This window comes from Dendrobium catenatum, unplaced genomic scaffold (assembly GCF_001605985.2).
Source record: "Dendrobium catenatum unplaced genomic scaffold, ASM160598v2 fragScaff_scaffold_185, whole genome shotgun sequence".
Taxonomy (NCBI): Eukaryota; Viridiplantae; Streptophyta; class Magnoliopsida; order Asparagales; family Orchidaceae; genus Dendrobium; species Dendrobium catenatum.
The window spans coordinates 156,061-174,264 of NW_021318647.1; the positions used below are offsets into that span (position 1 = coordinate 156,061).

An 18,204-nucleotide genomic window follows, 5' to 3' on the forward strand; every position below is an offset into this window, starting at 1 on the left:
CGTGGTTGTGGTTTTCAGTCCCACCACGCTATGAAAAGTGTGCATGGGCCTTTAATGTACATGTGTTAAAAATTTATAGTTTTTCCTGCAGGCATAGAAGCATGTGCACGGGTACTTAGGAGTGTCCCTGACACTCTAAGAAAAGCATGTACGAGGCCTACCCTCCTTGTCGCAAGCGTTGCACTGAGCTTCCTCCCACAACATTAAGAAAAGCGTGTATATGTGGTTCGTCGACGCTCCGCAAGCGCCGAAAAATCGTATTTGGAGTTTTATGGTTTTGAGAGGTCATTTATACCTTTGTGAGAACGACGATAACGATTTTGATGTTGGGACGACAGTGGTGATGATCGTGTACAAGAATTCTCTCTTTTTTTTCTTTTCCTTTTCCCTTTCTTCTTTTTTATGTCTTTTTTTTTTAATAATAATAATAACAATTAATATTAATAATAATAATAGTAAAACGAGGGAAAAAGGATTATTGGTGCGGACTGGTGGAAACAAGTGTTTGTAGTGAGTGTATGAAGAGTTGCAGTACAATGAGTGGGGAATAATAAATGGCTAGATTGCTTATGGCTTTGTGAGGTTGCTTGAGGTAGGAGTTGGAAGAGTTGTGAAGAAGAAATAAAATGAGAAATTGAAGTGCTTAGATGGTTGAAGGAGGATTTCGGCCCCACGGAGAGGAAAGAGAAGGTTCGAGCTTGCTACAAGTGGTTGGATTAGCATAGGAAGTAGATCAGACAAGGGCTTGAGCTCGGCCGACACTAATTCGACTGGTTGGATTGATTGCTGTGTGTGGCTAAGCAAGGGAATGTAGGGGGGATTCGTCGTGCGTCGGCTGTGGAGTCCAGACAGGGAGCGACTGAGGGAGAGGTTCGAACAGGGGAGAAAGTCCGGGGAAGTTGAATGACCTGCTGTGCACGTGAGAGAGCTAGAGTGGGCTATCGAGGTCTTCATGTGAGAGGAGCTTTGGTGAGGGAGGCTCGGTTGCTAGTTGAAGTGAGATTGGCTTAGCACAATAGAAGGATTCAATAGTGGTTTGGGGGACTATGTGTCTTGTCTGGCTGTGGATTTGGAGATTTGACAGGTCAGGTGGCTGGAGAGCTTGGCCGTGAGTTCTGCTACTGGGAGAAGGGACGCTTGAGTTGCTAGAGGTGAAATCAGGAGGCTGGGGTCGGGATTGTGGAATCTGGCCTCCTGCAACTACAATAGTGATCGGGATCCTCGTGCGAGCATGGAAGATTGGACGGACGATGGCCTGTAGCTACTTGCGATAAGTAGGATCGGAGAGACTAGCGGTTTTTGGCTTGAGGAAGGATCAACTGGAGATCAAAGTTGACGTGGGGTTCTGCCGGGAACGGAGATTGTGAGCTGATGCAATGGATTCGACTGAGGGAATTCGAACAGGAGAGCTTGGATGTCGGCATAGTAAAGGGCTGTTCGAATGGCTTGGAGGAAGTTGAGTCTTGTGGAAAACGAGTGTGTCGAAGAGGAACGAAGGACTTCGTTTCTCCTTCATTTTATCAATAAAAGTAGACTAAGATCAAGGCGAACGAATTGCAGGAGGAAAGACACAAATGCTGTCGGCGCCGAACAGGTATGAGATGCGCAATTTTAATCATTTTTTATTTTAATTCTATAATTAATAATAATAATAATAATAATAATAATAATATTATTATTATTATTATAATAAAATTACATAACAAATTTGTCTCGATTTTCGTACTGCAGCCTCGATTTGGATGTCGATTTTCTCGCATGGGGTCCATTAGGAAATATTATAGTCATTATTGGGTATCGTTGACATCACGATTGGATGTCGTTTGAACAATGTCCCGCGTTCTTTTCGGGTGTCGGTCATCAATTTTGACTGTTTTCGCCTGATTTGATTGGGAGGTGGTCCCTCTTAGATAAATTCGACGCTTTAATCGTAACGGCGTAGTCTGTTTGGCGATCGGAGGTCGTTTGACCTTTCAGGTGGCATGTCACGCCCGTCGACCTTTAGTTGAGTTGCCAATTTCGCCTATTTTTTGTATTTTTTAGCATATGGGTCAACAGAGACATAGCCTTTAAATTCCTATTTTTGAATACTTTTTTTTATTTTGCTTCTCTCATATTCATTTTATTGGCGACCCACATAGTAAAATAAAGGCTTGTTGTTGTTGTACCATATTCATTTCATCTAGAAATATGACAAAACTGTGAATATATGGGATCTCTATAATTAAATTATTTTTGTACACATGGTATTGTAGCCGTTGTATGAATTATGAATTATGATCAGTATGCAAGTATGGCCAGGCTTTGCATCATTTTTCATCTTCAGAAAGTTCATCCATATGAGAAAGAATTGCCATTTGTGGTGTTTTTTTATCTATGCATTGAGTTATGGAGAACATACCTATAGCTTAGTCAATTTTATCGGTTACTATTCAACTTTATATGCATGGCAGATGGAACTTTTCAAAAATTACTGCCTATCTTTGCTTTATCGGTGAAAATTTACATAAACTTTGAAGATATTGTATTATGTATTATGCTTTGCAGGGTGATCAGAAACATTTAGCACTTGCGCATCTTTTTGACAAGCCTTGCTTTCTTGGGCTACTTGCATTGCAGGTGACCATCTCTCTTATCATTTTATCACTGTTTATAACTGCGTGATGACATGTTGATTCTAGCAATTAGGGGAAGCTGAGTGTTTCCCTAATCAAGTTTGGTTTGGTTAAGTTTGATTGAGCACAAGTTGAGCTTGAACATTCATCAAGTTGTAAAAACCTTATTTTTTATTTATGTATGTTGCTATTCTGATTTCATCTTAGTCCAAGCTTGACTGATCTTGCTATAGATAGATGAAGATGTTTTTTGTTGCAATTAAATAACCTTTAACATCTTATTTAAATTTCACATACTTCTTCATAAAACAAATGTTTGGTTCCTATACTCTAAAAATGTACTCAAGCACAGCAATTGATCTGGTCCAAACTGATTAATGATTTTTTTGTAGGAGCCGTTAAAAAAATTATCAACAATTCGGCTAATGAACAATTTATAATTTTTAATTGAGCTTTTATCTAGTTGCATGCTGGATAAAAAGAAAGCTTGGTCATGAGGATATGAAATCAAATAGATCTATGTTTGACATTATTGAGGTACACGTTTTGTTGATTATGCTTGGATACAAACAATTGTGCTCAGAATCTAATTTTTTATTGAGGTGTTTCTATAGAAAATGTGGCATCCTTCATTTCCTTAAAAACAATGTACTTTGAGGCATCTTTGTTGTTAAGATTCTTGCATTGAATTTCATGTCTTATGCTTTGGGCTGTAGGTTTTATTCATGGCATAATACCTTACAAGATGATTACCATCAAAGACTATTCAAAGTATTATTTAACTGAGTGCTCTGTCTATAACTTTATTGATAACTTTGAATGTTGAGATACATTAGCAAAGAAAAGTAATATTTTTATAGTCAACATCATAATGCTCTTTGATATGTGTTTGTCGCACTTTGAAATATTGATTGAAGTATATTAATTGATTTTAGTTATAAGTTAATATCTGGGTAATAGCATGTCTTAAGTTTACATTTCACTATGGTAACGACCTTATCAAGCATTGCACACATGTAAATATAATATTATATACATGTGTCTATATATAATATGGGGTCATATATAGTAGGCGCTTAATAATATACATATGATCTATGATCATAATTTGTATATTAAATTGTATAAATATCAAAGAGATTGTGTTCGTTGAAGTTTTAACGGCCTGATTTATAGCTGGGAAAATTGCTAACAATGTTGAATTTTAAATATTAAGATTGAAGAAAATGTCACCAGGAGTCCATCAGAGCGTCAGATATTGTCTGAGGGAAATCGAGGCTTCAAAAGTTAGCGGATTTGATCAAATTTACAAGGATGGATTTAACTTCCTTAAATTTGTTTGGATAAATTAGTACATTCATGCTTTGATAATTCCTACATGAATTATAGTATAATTCAAACTTATCTACGTACTTATTTGTAGATGTTGCTTACTTTTTTTGTTGAGTTTGTTCAGGAATTGGATTAGATTAATCTCCATTATAGTTTCCTATAAATAGAAATGATGTTCTTGAATTAAGTTAATCATAATTCTCCAAAATTTATTTCCTTTTTTCTTTCCCCTCCTATCTAATTTATATCCACAACATATAGAGTACTTAGTTTGGTGCTAAAGTAGGCATGGTTGGATTGCATGTACTCCCCAATGTTGTTGATTGCCTTGCATAACAGTGCTGCATTGTGGTTGTTACACTGCTTGTCGCAACTATTGCTTTTCATGCTGCTGGTTGGTGCCACTTCGCTGCTCACTGTTGTTGATTGCTACCTCCCCTATTCATGTTGCAACCAGTGTTGCCGCATTCAAGAAAGGACAATATATATTGACTTTTTTCAATGAAAACAATGATGAAAACAAGAAAAAAGATTTGTCTATCGATCAATTTGGTATCAGGGCTTCAATCTTTGGTGTATGGTATACATAAATAAGACATATAAAGACAAGGGAGAACTGTTTCTTATTTGTGAGATGCACCATAATTTAAGAAAGCGACAAAAAAAAAAAAGAGAGGAAGAATGTCAATTGATGGCTAACAACGATTGTACATTAAATAGCCAACCAAGTAAGCTGGATTGATGGAGCAGATGACCACCATAATGGATTAGATGAGGATGCAAACAACCTTTGCTGTGAATAGTGGGCCAAGTCATATTCATCTTGCCGTGCCAAATAGAAACATGGTTGGAGATTCGGGTCACGGGTCGTGTTTGGGTTGAACCCGAAACTGATCTAGCACTATTCGGGTCAACTTGAACCCGATCCACTTCAGGTCCGGGTCAACTCGACATGACCCGAATGACCCGGGACCGTGAAAAAATTGCTAGTTTTCGGGTAAAAAAAAATAGGTCAATCTCTACTTTTTTGGTCAAAATGGGTCAATCTCGGGTTTCTGGTTCAAAAACGGGTTTTCGGGTCAAAATGGGTCAATTTCGAACTTGACCCAATTTTTGAAACGGGATGAATTGTTGAACCTGAACTCAACCTGTTTCGGGTCCGGGTTGACCCTAACCCGAAATTTTTGGATTGGGTTCGAGTCGGATTTTCGGGTCGTGTCAAATATTGACATCCAGTTGGAAATGAGGAAATGAGAATGCGGCTAAGCCAAAAGGGAGATTATGCTTGTGATGAGATGGTATGTTGAGAAGCTTGATGCATGGATTGGCTAGTTGGAGACTTATTTCGGGTATATCACCGATGATAAGATTGCCTTTACCCGACTAAAGTTAAACTATCATGCCGTAACATGGTGGAATGCCTATCTGAAGATTAATGACCATCAAGAGTTGACTTTGGGATGATCAAATAACTGATGTACATAAATTTCTACCCAATTAAATATATAAAAGATCTTTAGAAGAAGTGAACACAAATTGAGCTAGTACTAAATAAGAATATACTATGGAGTTTTGATAAACTCCGCTTGTTGTTATTTAGCTATCTCAGTCAAGCCACTAGGTGATGATCATAGAGCATAAGAATCAAGGTAAAATGATAAGGCACTATAAATGATGTGATGCATCATTAACTAAATAAACTCTTAGAACTAGCTTACCTTCTTATTTTCTAGAAATTTAGCTTATTCTATATAGCCATTGTAATGAGAAAAGGAGATCATTAATGAATTATATATTCTTTGAAGCTTAATGATTGTGTTTGTTCCATGGATTGAGAATTCCTTGTAGCATATCCGATTCTTCCGATGATCCACTACATCAATTGGTATAAGAGACTGGAGATTGTGAAACATGATGGACTGCCAAAGAAGATGGGTTGTCGATCATGATCAAAGTCGAAGAAGATGGGCGATCGATGATGATCGATGCCGAATAAGATGGGTGATCAATGACGATCGATGCCGAATAAGATGGGTGGTCGACGACAATCGATGCTGAAGAAGATGGGTGAGCGACAACTATCCTCCACTCCAACTTCCACTACAATGGCGAGATCTGCTGCCCGACCAATGACCCTTCGCCAATGCTTCACACGATCACAAACAGATCTAGAATCAATCCACCATCATCCACGACTATCCTTCGCTCCAACTTCCACTCCAATGGCGAGATCATCTACCCAACCACGCAGTCTGCAACCATTCCACGGCCGTCTTGCGCGACTCGCCTTCGCTCCAGCACGACTTGCCGCTTCCGCATTCATCTCCGTAGTGTGACACCTCCCATTAAATCGAGCTCCTCCGCTTCCACAGACGACCGTGACTTCGCCTAAATCGATTATGATCATCACGCCGCTGCTACAACACACGATACACAATTCCACGGCTGGCATCCAAACTGCTCTCCCACAGTTCAATGTCGATTCTGCCTCAGCTTTCTCCCTTGATCCAACCCAACTCCCGCCTTCCAAATGTGTGAGGTGCCAGCATCACGCTCACTCCCGCAACCATGCTAGCGCCTTCGATTGTCTGCTCCTCGAGCGTACCTGTGTAACTGACCCTGATCCATTGCTATCCTTCTGCGGTTGATCTCGAATTCGTCAAGGGAGAGCAATTCGTCGGACCTCCGCCTCCCGCACTTACGAACCAACTCCAATCCCAAATCCGCCCACCTCCAGCGTGCCTGACCCTACTTTCGCCAGATTCGCCTGCATTTTCACCTTCTCTCTTCTCATCAGCTCCAACAAGCAACTTCTCTCCTACCCAACATGCACGAAGATTCCTAGCAAGCTTACACGAGGAGCCTAACCTCTGTTCCTTTCACTTGATTTGATCCTTAGACACACGCACAGGAGATGTCATCTCCTGTCGGATTGGCTCGGACATGCTACATGAGAAGAAGATGAGGCCTGCGGTTATCATGATGATCTCAATGTCGGTCAAAAGGTCCATGACCTCATTTAATCATCCAAAGAACTCATGAGCAATCCTGTTCTAACCGCTCGGCTCCTCCCCATGTACTTCTGATGCAACGGCCCTCTAACCCTCGACATGCCTTCGAAGATTTGGAAGTGAGGAATCTGTTTCAATGGAGTGCCATCATCAGTGGGTATTCAAAGAACGACCTCTAGAATGATGCTATAGCAGTGTGTTGCCAGTTGTTAACCACGGAGCTTGAGCTAGATAATTTTACTTAGCCTTAAGTCTTAAAGTCTTGTGCCGGAGTTTCAGATATAGAAATGGGACAGGTAGTTCATTGGATGATTTTAAAGATGGGTTTGGCGTCTGATATCTTTGTTAATAATTTTTTGATGTCAATGTATGGTAAATGTTGTTTGGTTGTCGAGGCAATTATGGTGTTTGATAAATTGCCTGAAAAGAATTTAGTCTCATGGAACACACTTGGTTCTACTGGTTTATTAGAATGGTTCCCGCTTGGAAGTTTCTGTGGGATGGCTGTTGAGAATCTGGAGGAACATTTGGTGAATTTTATTCTTGAGAAGCATCAAATAGATGAAATCATTCTTGTTGGTGGAAGCACCAGGATTCCTAAAGATCAGCAATTCTGGAAGAATTACATTAATGTCAAGAAAGCCATTGCTTCTCTGTTTTTTGGAGGCTCAAAGAAGAGGCTGTCAGATGGGGTGAGACTAAGAGGAGATACACATGCCCTACTATTGGGTGACCCATCAACTGCAAAATCACAGTTTCTCAAAATTTGTGGAGAAAACTGTTCCAATTGCCGTCTATACTTACAGGAAAAGGTTAATCTGCGGCTGGTCTCGTTGTTTATGTTATTCGTGAAAGTAGTTCTAGAGAATTCCTATCTGGAAAGGAGGGCTGAAAATGAGGCCTGAAGATGGTGGGATTGTCTGCATTAATGAATTTGATAAAATGAGGCCTGAAGACGGGGTTGCTATATGAAGCCATGGAGCAGCAAACTATATCCTTTACAAAAAGAAGGAATTACCACAGTGCTGTGTTCTAGAACATCTGTACTCGCATCTGCTAAACCTCAATATGGGCGATATAATGATATGAAGACTGCACAGGACAACATTAATTTGCAAACTACAATCCTTTTGAGATTTGATCTGATCTCCATTGTTAAAGATGTTAGATTGTATGAGCAAGACAAGCAAATTGCTAGTCATATTATAAAAGTTCATGCCAGTGGTGCCGCAGCAGCCAAGACAAATGATTCAATCGGAGGAAATTGGTTGAAGAGGTACATTGAGTATTATAGAGATTGCTGTCAACCACGGCTATTAGAAAAGGCTGCTGAAATGCTACAAAACAAGGATCTTAAAGCACCAAGATCTCATACAGAGAGTACGATGATGTCAGGGAGTAAGATTGTCGACCCAGGAGGGTTGCTCATGTTCCTACACCTATCTCCCTCCCAATGGTGCGCCTCGTCAGAGTCGAGCACTTTCGACGCAAGGGGAGAATGATGCAAAATAAACCATTAGGATTAGGTTACCTTCTTGTTTTCTAAAGACTTCTTAGCTTACTATGTATAACCATTGTAATGTGATCCTTTAATATAGTTGGGAATCATTTTGGTCTTTCATAAAGAGTCAATGGACTATTTTGATCATTTTTTTCCTATTAATGATAAGTTGACTAGTTTCATATACAAATTATGACACTTGGATAAGTATTATCTTGAAATGTTGGCAGATTTTGTATTTTCAAATAACAATAATTTAATCTCATCAAAGCTGAGAATATTGTTGAATCATATGTTATATCAAAAGGCTTTATCAATCACAAAAGTTATGCTGTAATCACTTACAAAAGCATTATTTCTTAATTTAGTCATTAAATTGGGATAAATATTGTATCCCAATATCCTCAATTTCTACTTGAGGGACTATTTGAGACTAATTTTATATTGTCGAGAGACTAAATTAGAGAAATATATATATTGGGATTACATTGATTATCAATTTCTACTTGAGGGACTATTTGAGACCAATTTTCATGATTAGATAGTTTGTATTAGTTTTGCATTGATATTTAAGAAGCAAGTGTAAATAAAGATAACATTAAGTCATTTTGGCTTATGGAGATGGCTGTTCATCAACCCTCATGCTAGTCTAACATGATTGCTATTTTGGTTGGTTGCAGACTGATGGCCTTTCTGGCTTTCATGCCAATACGCATATTCCAATTGTTGTGGGTGCACAGAAACGGTATGAGTTTGCTGGTGATCCATTATATAAGGTAAGATATAAAATGGATATATGAATTGCTTCTCAAATGATACTCTAATATCTATGATTTCATTTCTGTAAGAAATAAATGGTCAGCTTGGGTTTTCATTTTTCGGATTTTATTTTATTTTGGTATGTTTTGTGAAAGATGATGGTTCTAACTTTCTTTTTCAAAAGACTTGTATGCTACAATTTTTTGGCCATTTCTGATTATAATTTTTTATAAAGCACAATTTTTGGAGACGGACTACTTTCATTATGGATATATGCTTTAAACATTTTGATGTTTTAGGGCACCACGGTATAAGTTACCTTCAGGAGGATTCTTGAACCGGGCAAATTATCTGCAATAGGGATCTCTTCTATTTTTTTTTTCTTTATTTTGCTGATCCGATGGTCTGATACTGTCTTTATTTTTGCATAAAGTATTTATTTATGGTATATATATATATATGTATATATATATATATATATACATATATATACATATATATATATATACACTACTTAGATGCATATATACTATAATTCAAAATCTAAATTCATCAACAAATATGTATGCATATGCCTTTATGCAAGAACACATATTTCAATCCGATCTCAAGCTATCTCAATTTGATTCAGGTTAAAGCTTAATTCAAGTTCATTTTGAGCTAAAATTAATCTGATTTTCGAAATCGAGCCAATTCCTAGCCCGAACATGAGATTAAGTGGACATGCATCTTGCATCAATTTATATAGAATTATTTAATAATTCCCTGAGCACTTTTTGCCTGTCATTTATGTCCTTGTACTCATTAAGAATGAGTTTATTACATCAATAGCCATTTGCAGTTGAAGATTCTACATGTTTTACCATGAATTAATGTAGCACCATTCTTTGTATATAGATCGTTTTGTTTCTTCAATGCTAAGGCCATGCAAGATCTTTACCATGATTATCCACTCTTGTGATAAAGTACTTCTTTGCTCTGATTTTGCTATTGTTTTCCATATTATGAATTGGATGATCAACTGAACTAAATGAAGTATGTAGGTCTCCTTTGCGTGTTATTTTCTTGGATATCTTTTTCCCTATGATGGAATCTGAGATGCAATCATGTATGATACCAGTGTTGGTTTTTGAAGGAGGCTGAAGCAATCTTAATATAATGAAATGTTCTGTACTGTAGCATGCATGCCATTTTCCTCTTTTCATAACTTCTGGCAGTATAAATCATCATTTATGCATCCGGTGCTGTTTTTCCTCTGTAAAGAAGGTGAGGTTTCAGATGTCTCTTTTAGGTGAAATATCATCACATTGGACTGAATAAATATCATACGGTTATTTGGTTTATCATTTTTACCAACTTCCGCTAAAGTTACAGATGCAATTATTTTGATATGTCAGGATATCGCGGCATATTTTATGGATATTGTTAATTCTTCTCACAGCTATGCTACTGGAGGAACCTCTGTTAGCGAGTTTTGGTAAAATTATGAACTTTCTTTCTTTTTATTTGTTCCTTTTGTTCGGCAAAAATGATGCTAGTTTTTCATCGATTTTTTTGTTTTGATAACCTTTTACTCTCTCGTTTTATCCCTTTCAGATAGATTTAAATTTCAATGGGTTGATATCTTCCTTGTTGTAATTAGTGCATTACCTTCAATTATATTCAGGTCTGATCCCAAGCATTTGGCAGATACTCTCAGCACAGAAGATGAAGAATCTTGTACCACTTACAACATGCTTAAGGTTTTGTCTTGTCCCTATTAATTCTCTCTTTGTCGTCTAGAAAATCGTTCAGAATAAGGATTCAGGTGTAGATCTTATTTGTTTAAAAGAGCCTAGTATGTTTCATCAAATGTAGAGCATATATAACTTCAATTGATAATTTCCTTACAATAGCTTTCTAGCTATTTACCTTGGTCTAATGTAGATCTTCTGCTTGAAGCTTCATCCTCTTGAGTACATCCTGCCTATTTGTTTCAGGTGGCTCGAAACTTATTTAGGTGGACGAAAGAAATGTCTTATGCTGATTATTATGAGAAAGCCCTGACAAACGGTGTGCTGGGAATTCAAAGGGGAAGAGAGCCTGGGGTTATGATTTACATGCTTCCACAGGGACGTGGACAGTCAAAAGCAAAGAGTTATCATGGATGGGGAAAACCGTTTGATTCATTTTGGTGTTGTTACGGGACAGGTTTCATTTGGCTGCTTATCTTATATTATTTGTATTCTATTTTGTGTTTTTGATCGTTCATTTTATTTCAAAAATTTCTTCTCATTTTGTTCTCGATCTTCTGCAATTCCATTGGGTGTTGTGTTATGTCTGATTTCACAAAATGCTTTAAAATCAATCATTCTTAACTCCATTAGGTGTCGAGTGAGGTCTAAAAGTCTCTCATTGTGAATACGAACAAGTTTGCAACAATGTTAGCTAAGATCAAACCTTGGTTCAGATCTTAGGATTGTCAAGTACCTTTTTTTTTTTTACTTTGATCCCTTCCTCTTTTAGCCACAAATTTAGGAGTTCAAATTTGTAGAAAGGTTTCAGCGAAATTTTAATGCTTGGATGATGTTTTTCTCTGTTGTGCTTCAGCCTCTGTCTTATCATATTACGTTCAATCTTTTATTCTACAGGAATTGAATCATTTTCAAAATTGGGTGATTCTATCTATTTTGAGGAGCTGGGAAGTTCTCATGGGCTGTACATAACACAATTTATACCAAGTTCCTTTAAATGGAAGTCTGGAGGCATCACAGTGATTCAGAAAATAAAGCCATTTAGCTCCATTGAACCACTTCTTCAGATCTCTTTTGACATTTCTTCGACAGAGGTACTTGGAACATTTATATTTCAATTCATATTGTTTCCAGATACCTAATAAATGCCTTGAAAATTGCATAGAAAAACTGCAAATTGCAGAACTACATTTATTTTGTTGTATATTTAAATTTAAGTTTTTTTTTCTCTGTTATTATCATGATCTTGCCTAGAAAATTCGTACTAAATGTATTACTTATTTTATTACAAAGAATTTCTTATTTTTTTCTTTTTTCTCATCAGCTCTTGTTCTTGAATTAACTTATAAATTAAAGAAATGTCATTGACCTGTGACATATGCCCAATGTTTGTAGGCAAGCAGTCAAACTTCAACTTTGAACTTTCGGATACCATTTTGGACAGCAAGAAACGGTGGGAAAGCAACACTAAATTCTCAAGAGTTGCCTCTAACAGATCCAGGTAATTGTAGTAGTCATAATATAAAATATAAGAGAAAATTATGTGTAAGCCCCAAAATTTGGCTATTTACAACAATAAAAAAATGAACCGGTAAACTTATGATTTGTGCATGGCATGATCAAATCATTTAGAATTTAATAAAAATAAAAGGAAGAGGCTATTTGGATGCATGATTTATGTTGGATTTGAGCAGGATTTATGTTAAATCCTACCAAATAGGATTTAGGGAACTATTAAATCTCACAGTGAGTTAAATCCTCCGCTTTCCTCTTTTTGCGTAAATCCTGGATTTACTAAAACAGGGAGTTTGGCAGATTTACGGGATTTGACCAAAGAAGCATGCGAAAGGAAGAAAGATGGCTACCTTCACAACGAGCAAGCGCTTGTCATCGTCGTTCCTTCCGATTCAACAGAAGAATGGCGAGGAGGTGTGACTTTGGATCCGATAGGAAGGAATGTCATTCAAAACTCTCTCACGCGAAGCAAGCGATGTTGAATAGCGACGAACAAACGGGGAAGAGGAAAAGCAACCCAAGCATACGTGCAGCTGTACGAAGGCTGTGATGACAACTATTGCCAAAGAACATATGAACAAATTAATTTAGTTTAATTAGGTTTATTAAAATTAATTAAAATATAATATAATTAATGAATAATTAATTACTTAGATTAATTGATAATATTCTCCCAAAAAAAGATTATTTGATAATTAGCTTAAATTCTCATTGTATTATTTATAATGGCTAGTTAGCATTGATAATGAAAATTAATAATTAATAATTAGTTAGCTTCGATTGTGTTCCAAATCACTCAAGCTATGCTCATAAGAAAAACATAATGCCTCGATGCATTTAGACCATCAAAATTATCAAAGACACATACTTCATTCGACTTGATTGAATAATAGCAAAAATAATAGTCTGCGTTGTTAACCTCAATGTTAGTGTTGGGGTTTAGTCGACTATGCATGGTGAATTTCAAAAGGGAAAGAGATCGACATCGCATGAAACACACTCGATGCTTGTCAACCATAAATCCAAATCGTAAATGGCTTCAGTTAGAAAAACGAATAATGCTGAGACATTTGGGGCAACTGAAATAGCTAAGATCAACACCTATATTGGTCGTGGTCATCGATAAGCGAAAATCAAAGCTTCACGCGCATGGATCAAACGATATTGATGTGTAACGGCGATGATTTGGCGAGTACATTGAGGCACTTTTTATTAATAATTTTCTTAAAACATGAAATAAAATTAATATCAATTTCATATTAAAAAAGTGGAAATGAAATAAAATTAATATCAATTTCATGTTAAAAAAGTGGAGGTGAAATAAATATAATATCAATTTCATGTTAAAGAAAATACAAAAAAAAAAAAAAAACTAATCCCCCAAACATATATATCCCTCATTCGCTCAAACCTCATCCTGACTCAAACTTAGTCGGCCCTAATAGCTCTCATTCACACCTGACCCCTCCCTCCCTCACGCTCTCTCTTGGCTCCCTCACTCTCCCTCTTTGTTCGGTCCACACTTCCCCTCCCGAAGCCCTTTCCTCCTTTCAATTCCTATGGCTAGATTTGCCACTGGCTTCCCTCGTTGGCCAGAACTACTGGCCACCTCCAGCTTCAACCACCACCCGACTCTAAGTGTAGTGGGAAGGCTTAGCACTCCCGATGATGCCTCCTATATAAGAGGGATGTTTGGAGGCTACTGAAATTTGGTTTGAACAAACCCACATGGAACATAACACTAATAACTCGATAAATAAGAAGAGTACAATTGAAATAAAATGACATCAACAACAACAACATCATCATCATCATCATCATCATCATCAAAACTTTATCCCACTATATGAGGTCGATTACGTGAATTCTTTTTTCTCCATTATGTCCTGTTAAGAGTTAAAGTCTCATTTAAATCTAATAAAAAATGTCATTTCTAATATTTTCTAACCAAGTCTTTTTAGGTCTACCTTTACCTTTCTTAACATAAGTCAAATATAATACATCCACTTTTCTAATCGGGTCATTGGAGGGCCGTCGTTTTATGTGACCAAACCATCTAAGACAACTCTCTCTAATCTTATCTTCAACTGGAGCTACTCCATCCTTTTCACATATATGCTCAATTTGTTTCCTATCTTTAAGAGTAAAGCCACTCATCCACCTGAACATCATCATCTCTGCAACACTTAACTAAATATTATGCTTCTCTTTCAATGGACAACATTCTGCACCTTAAAGCATTGCAGGTCTATCCATCATCTTATAGAATTTTCCCTTAAGTTTGAGGGGAATTTTCTATCACACAACAAGCTCGATGCATTCCTCCACTTCAACTATCCGACTTGAATTCTACTAATAATATGCCCATCTATTTCACCATCATTTTAAACGATAGACCCAAAATATCAAAAATATGTGCTCTTATTAATAACTTGATCACCCAAAGCCACAATCTCCCCACTAGAACTTTTATTACTAAAATTACACTCCATATATTCAGTTTTAGATCTACTCAAATGAAAGCCTTTAGAATTTAAGGTTGACCTATCTATAAAAAATGCCCCTAAATCCCTATGTAAATTAGCTTGAGATTATCACTAGATAAAAATACAAAAAAAAAGCAAAATAATTATAAAAATCTAGACTAGTTATAAAAACATTAAAAAAATTATAATAAAAGTAATCTACCACTTTAAAACTTAAAGAACAATTGATCAACCTTCCATAAATGTTTGTTGAGGTTGATAAATTTGAGAATAATTTTAGCTCACAAACCCCAAATGTCTTATTGAGCATATTGCTATGACTCTCAGATAATTTTTGACTAATAATGACATGATATGCGTCTTCTAACCGATGATTTTGCCTCCAAATGACACTACAAATAAATGGTTTATGACCGGGGACCTCTAATCTAGTGGTCTTGTCACTAAATAATACCATTAAATTGTTATCACATCTAAAGCCTACTACTTCTCCAATAACTAAAAACCCTTGAGTAATAAATTATAGTATATGCTTGATTGGGCATAAAACCCTTTGTTAGCTAATATTGACTCAAAATTTTCACCTTAGATAAACATTGACCTTAGGTCTGTGAGATACCCTTAGACGAAGCAACCTATAGCTGCTCACAAAAGATCCTTCAGCCAAGGGTAAGGTTAACTACTTCCTCTAACTAAATAGACAAGAAATAATTATAACCTGAGATGATAGCTCCCATCTTCTACTTTAAATGTAAGGTGATAGATTTCATATACCTCCATTACTTAATTTGTTGTTATTATATATTTGATATTTAAAGCTTATCTAACAAGTTTTCATAATTGAAAGTTCTCGCTCTTTATTGATAGGGGTGATTAATCGTAGGGCTTGTGTCAATGAAAAATTTGGAACCATGTCATAAAATTTTATGAGAAAAAAAAAACTCTTAATGAGCCAGATCATAAGTCCTCACAAAATAAGAATGAAATCTCTTATTAATGTCTTATTTCAAACCTAATCTATCTTCTAAGAATTTTACCTGAAAATTTCCTTGAGGTCAGGGCTCAAATTTTCGGATCCTACGTTGACTTCAACTAAAATGCAAATCTTGCTTTGCATGGCTCATGAAAGAGTGATTATGGTAGTAGATTCATTTCTCCTTTTAAACATGGTAGCGGTTAAAGATTGAAATTAGAAAATCTGCTACTTTTAAAAGGTTATATATGAAACATAGTAATGTAGATTTGATTTGCAAACAAATTTGGAATATCTACACTATTCATGATGACAGTTGAATCATATTGGAAATAACTTTTGATGTAAAACCAGGAATTGAATTTCCGTCTCCGGCGATGGTACACGTGTCGAAATCTGATGTCCCCATCAACTTTTCTCAAGATTTCGAGAAAATAATGATACAAACTGGAAGTATTAAGCTCTAGTCGCATTTGATAAGGCTGCACCTTTTGCAATCGAGTCATTTCGTTGAAGACTGATTATACCATTGAAGTAGGTTGTTAAAAATTCTTCTGACCTTAATATATTTGAATGGGGTTGTACATAGACCGAAGCTACATTTCGCTTTATTGAACTGGAAATTATGATTGTGAACTCCACACACAATGCCATGATCAGGCTGGCCAAAATCAAAGTAAACACTGAAGCTCTTGAATTCTCTCATGTAGCTATATTGTACCAAAATGCAAAAAAAAAAAAAGGTTTATTAGCTGGTTTTGTGATCCTTAGACCTTTTGATTGCTTCTCTAATGTTATTTAATTTGTTTTTTATTATTCACTTTATTGCGAATTCTTGATTAATTTGTTGTCTCTCTGCAGGAACTTTCCTCTCCATCTCTAGGAACTGGACTCCAAATGACAAGCTGGAGCTTCTGCTGCCAATCAACTTGCGTTCAGAGGCCATAAAAGGTTTATAAGTAGCATAACCACTTAAATATAACGGTTACTTTCTCACAATCTCCTACTCAAAATCTTTAATACTACATACATTGTTACCTTCTAAGAGGTTCATCAAATCATTGATTCGATAACATTCACACGCACTGTTCTTCCATTTCACGTACCGCAGATGATCGGCAAGAATACGCATCGATACAAGCCGTATTCTTTGGTCCTTACCTTCTAGCCGGACTCAGCGATGGCGACTGGGATGTCGACACTCGAAATTCCAGCAACCTCTCGGACTGGATAACTCCACTTCCAGACTCTCACGGATCTCAGCTTATATCCTTATCTCAAGAATCCAATAACAAATATTTTGTAGTCTCAAACACAAAAAACATCCTTACAATGGCAGAATATCCAAAATCTGGCACAAACGATGCCATCCATGCAACCTTTAGGCTTGTCCCTCAGGTCTCCAACGAACAATTCTTCCAGTCTCCATCTCGCAATAATCTTATTGGAAAATTTGTGAAGATTGAGTCTTTCAACAGTCCTGGAAAGTTTGTGACACCTCAATCATCCAATGGAAATATTATCTTCTCCGATTCTTTAGAGACAAACTCAAACTCAAACTTCTTGTTTCGTGTTGTTGCTGGTTTGGACGGGAATATGAGCTCTGTAAGTCTGGAATCTGGAATCCACAAGGGTTGCTTTCTCTATAGTGGTGTGAACTATTCTGAAGGAAGTCATTTACAGCTAATATGTAAGCAGAAGGATGCTTCATTCAAGAAAGCTGTGAGCTTTTCATTAATAAGTGCGTTGAGGCAGTATCACCCTATCAGTTTCAGGGCGAAGGGTGTAAAGAGAGACTTCATTCTTGAGCCATTGATGAGCATGCTGGATGAATCTTACACTGTCTATTTCAACTTGACAAATTGAATACAAAAAGCAAGTAATTGATGATTTTTATGAATAAGTTTTATCTGATTTGGAGAATTATGGTCTGTGAAGTTGACTTCATATGTTTGAATTTATAGATGTTGTAGAATCTCTTTTGTTAATTAATAAGCTCTTTATTGAAAAGTTTGCCTTTTGAAGTCTGTTATCATTAATGGGTACCACATTGCTTTACTACAGAGCCCTGCATTAGGTACCCATACCCATACCCACCCATACCCAATGGGTATGGGTGGGTATGGGTACGCCCATGGCCTTGTGGGTGGGTATGGGTGGGTACTAAACATCGAGGAATAAATCGATTTACATTGCTATTCATTGTATATCTTACTTATACTATTACAATCATCACTAAGTATTGTTTAGCACTTAACGACGCTACGAGTATGATAAAT

The 18,204-nt window shown here is 36.6% G+C and overlaps 1 protein-coding gene and 1 pseudogene across 2 annotated transcripts in view; both read left to right on the forward strand.

The window, feature by feature from the left end:
* The window catches only part of LOC110099462, a 23,919-nt gene extending 5,970 nt beyond the window's left edge, over positions 1-17,949 (forward strand). For both annotated transcript variants that reach the window (XM_020826617.2, XM_020826616.2), the window contains 9 exons: positions 2,548-2,619; positions 9,140-9,235; positions 10,616-10,695; positions 10,885-10,960; positions 11,198-11,408; positions 11,849-12,045; positions 12,347-12,452; positions 16,787-16,876; positions 17,037-17,949. In XM_020826617.2, coding sequence (XP_020682276.1) covers positions 2,548-2,619; positions 9,140-9,235; positions 10,616-10,695; positions 10,885-10,960; positions 11,198-11,408; positions 11,849-12,045; positions 12,347-12,452; positions 16,787-16,876; positions 17,037-17,791 — 1,683 coding nt within the window. In that variant the 3' untranslated portion in view covers positions 17,792-17,949. The remainder of the gene's footprint in view (positions 1-2,547; positions 2,620-9,139; positions 9,236-10,615; positions 10,696-10,884; positions 10,961-11,197; positions 11,409-11,848; positions 12,046-12,346; positions 12,453-16,786; positions 16,877-17,036) is intronic.
* LOC110099464 lies at positions 2,631-9,133 on the forward strand (annotated as a pseudogene).
* Positions 17,950-18,204: the final 255 nt, after the last annotated feature.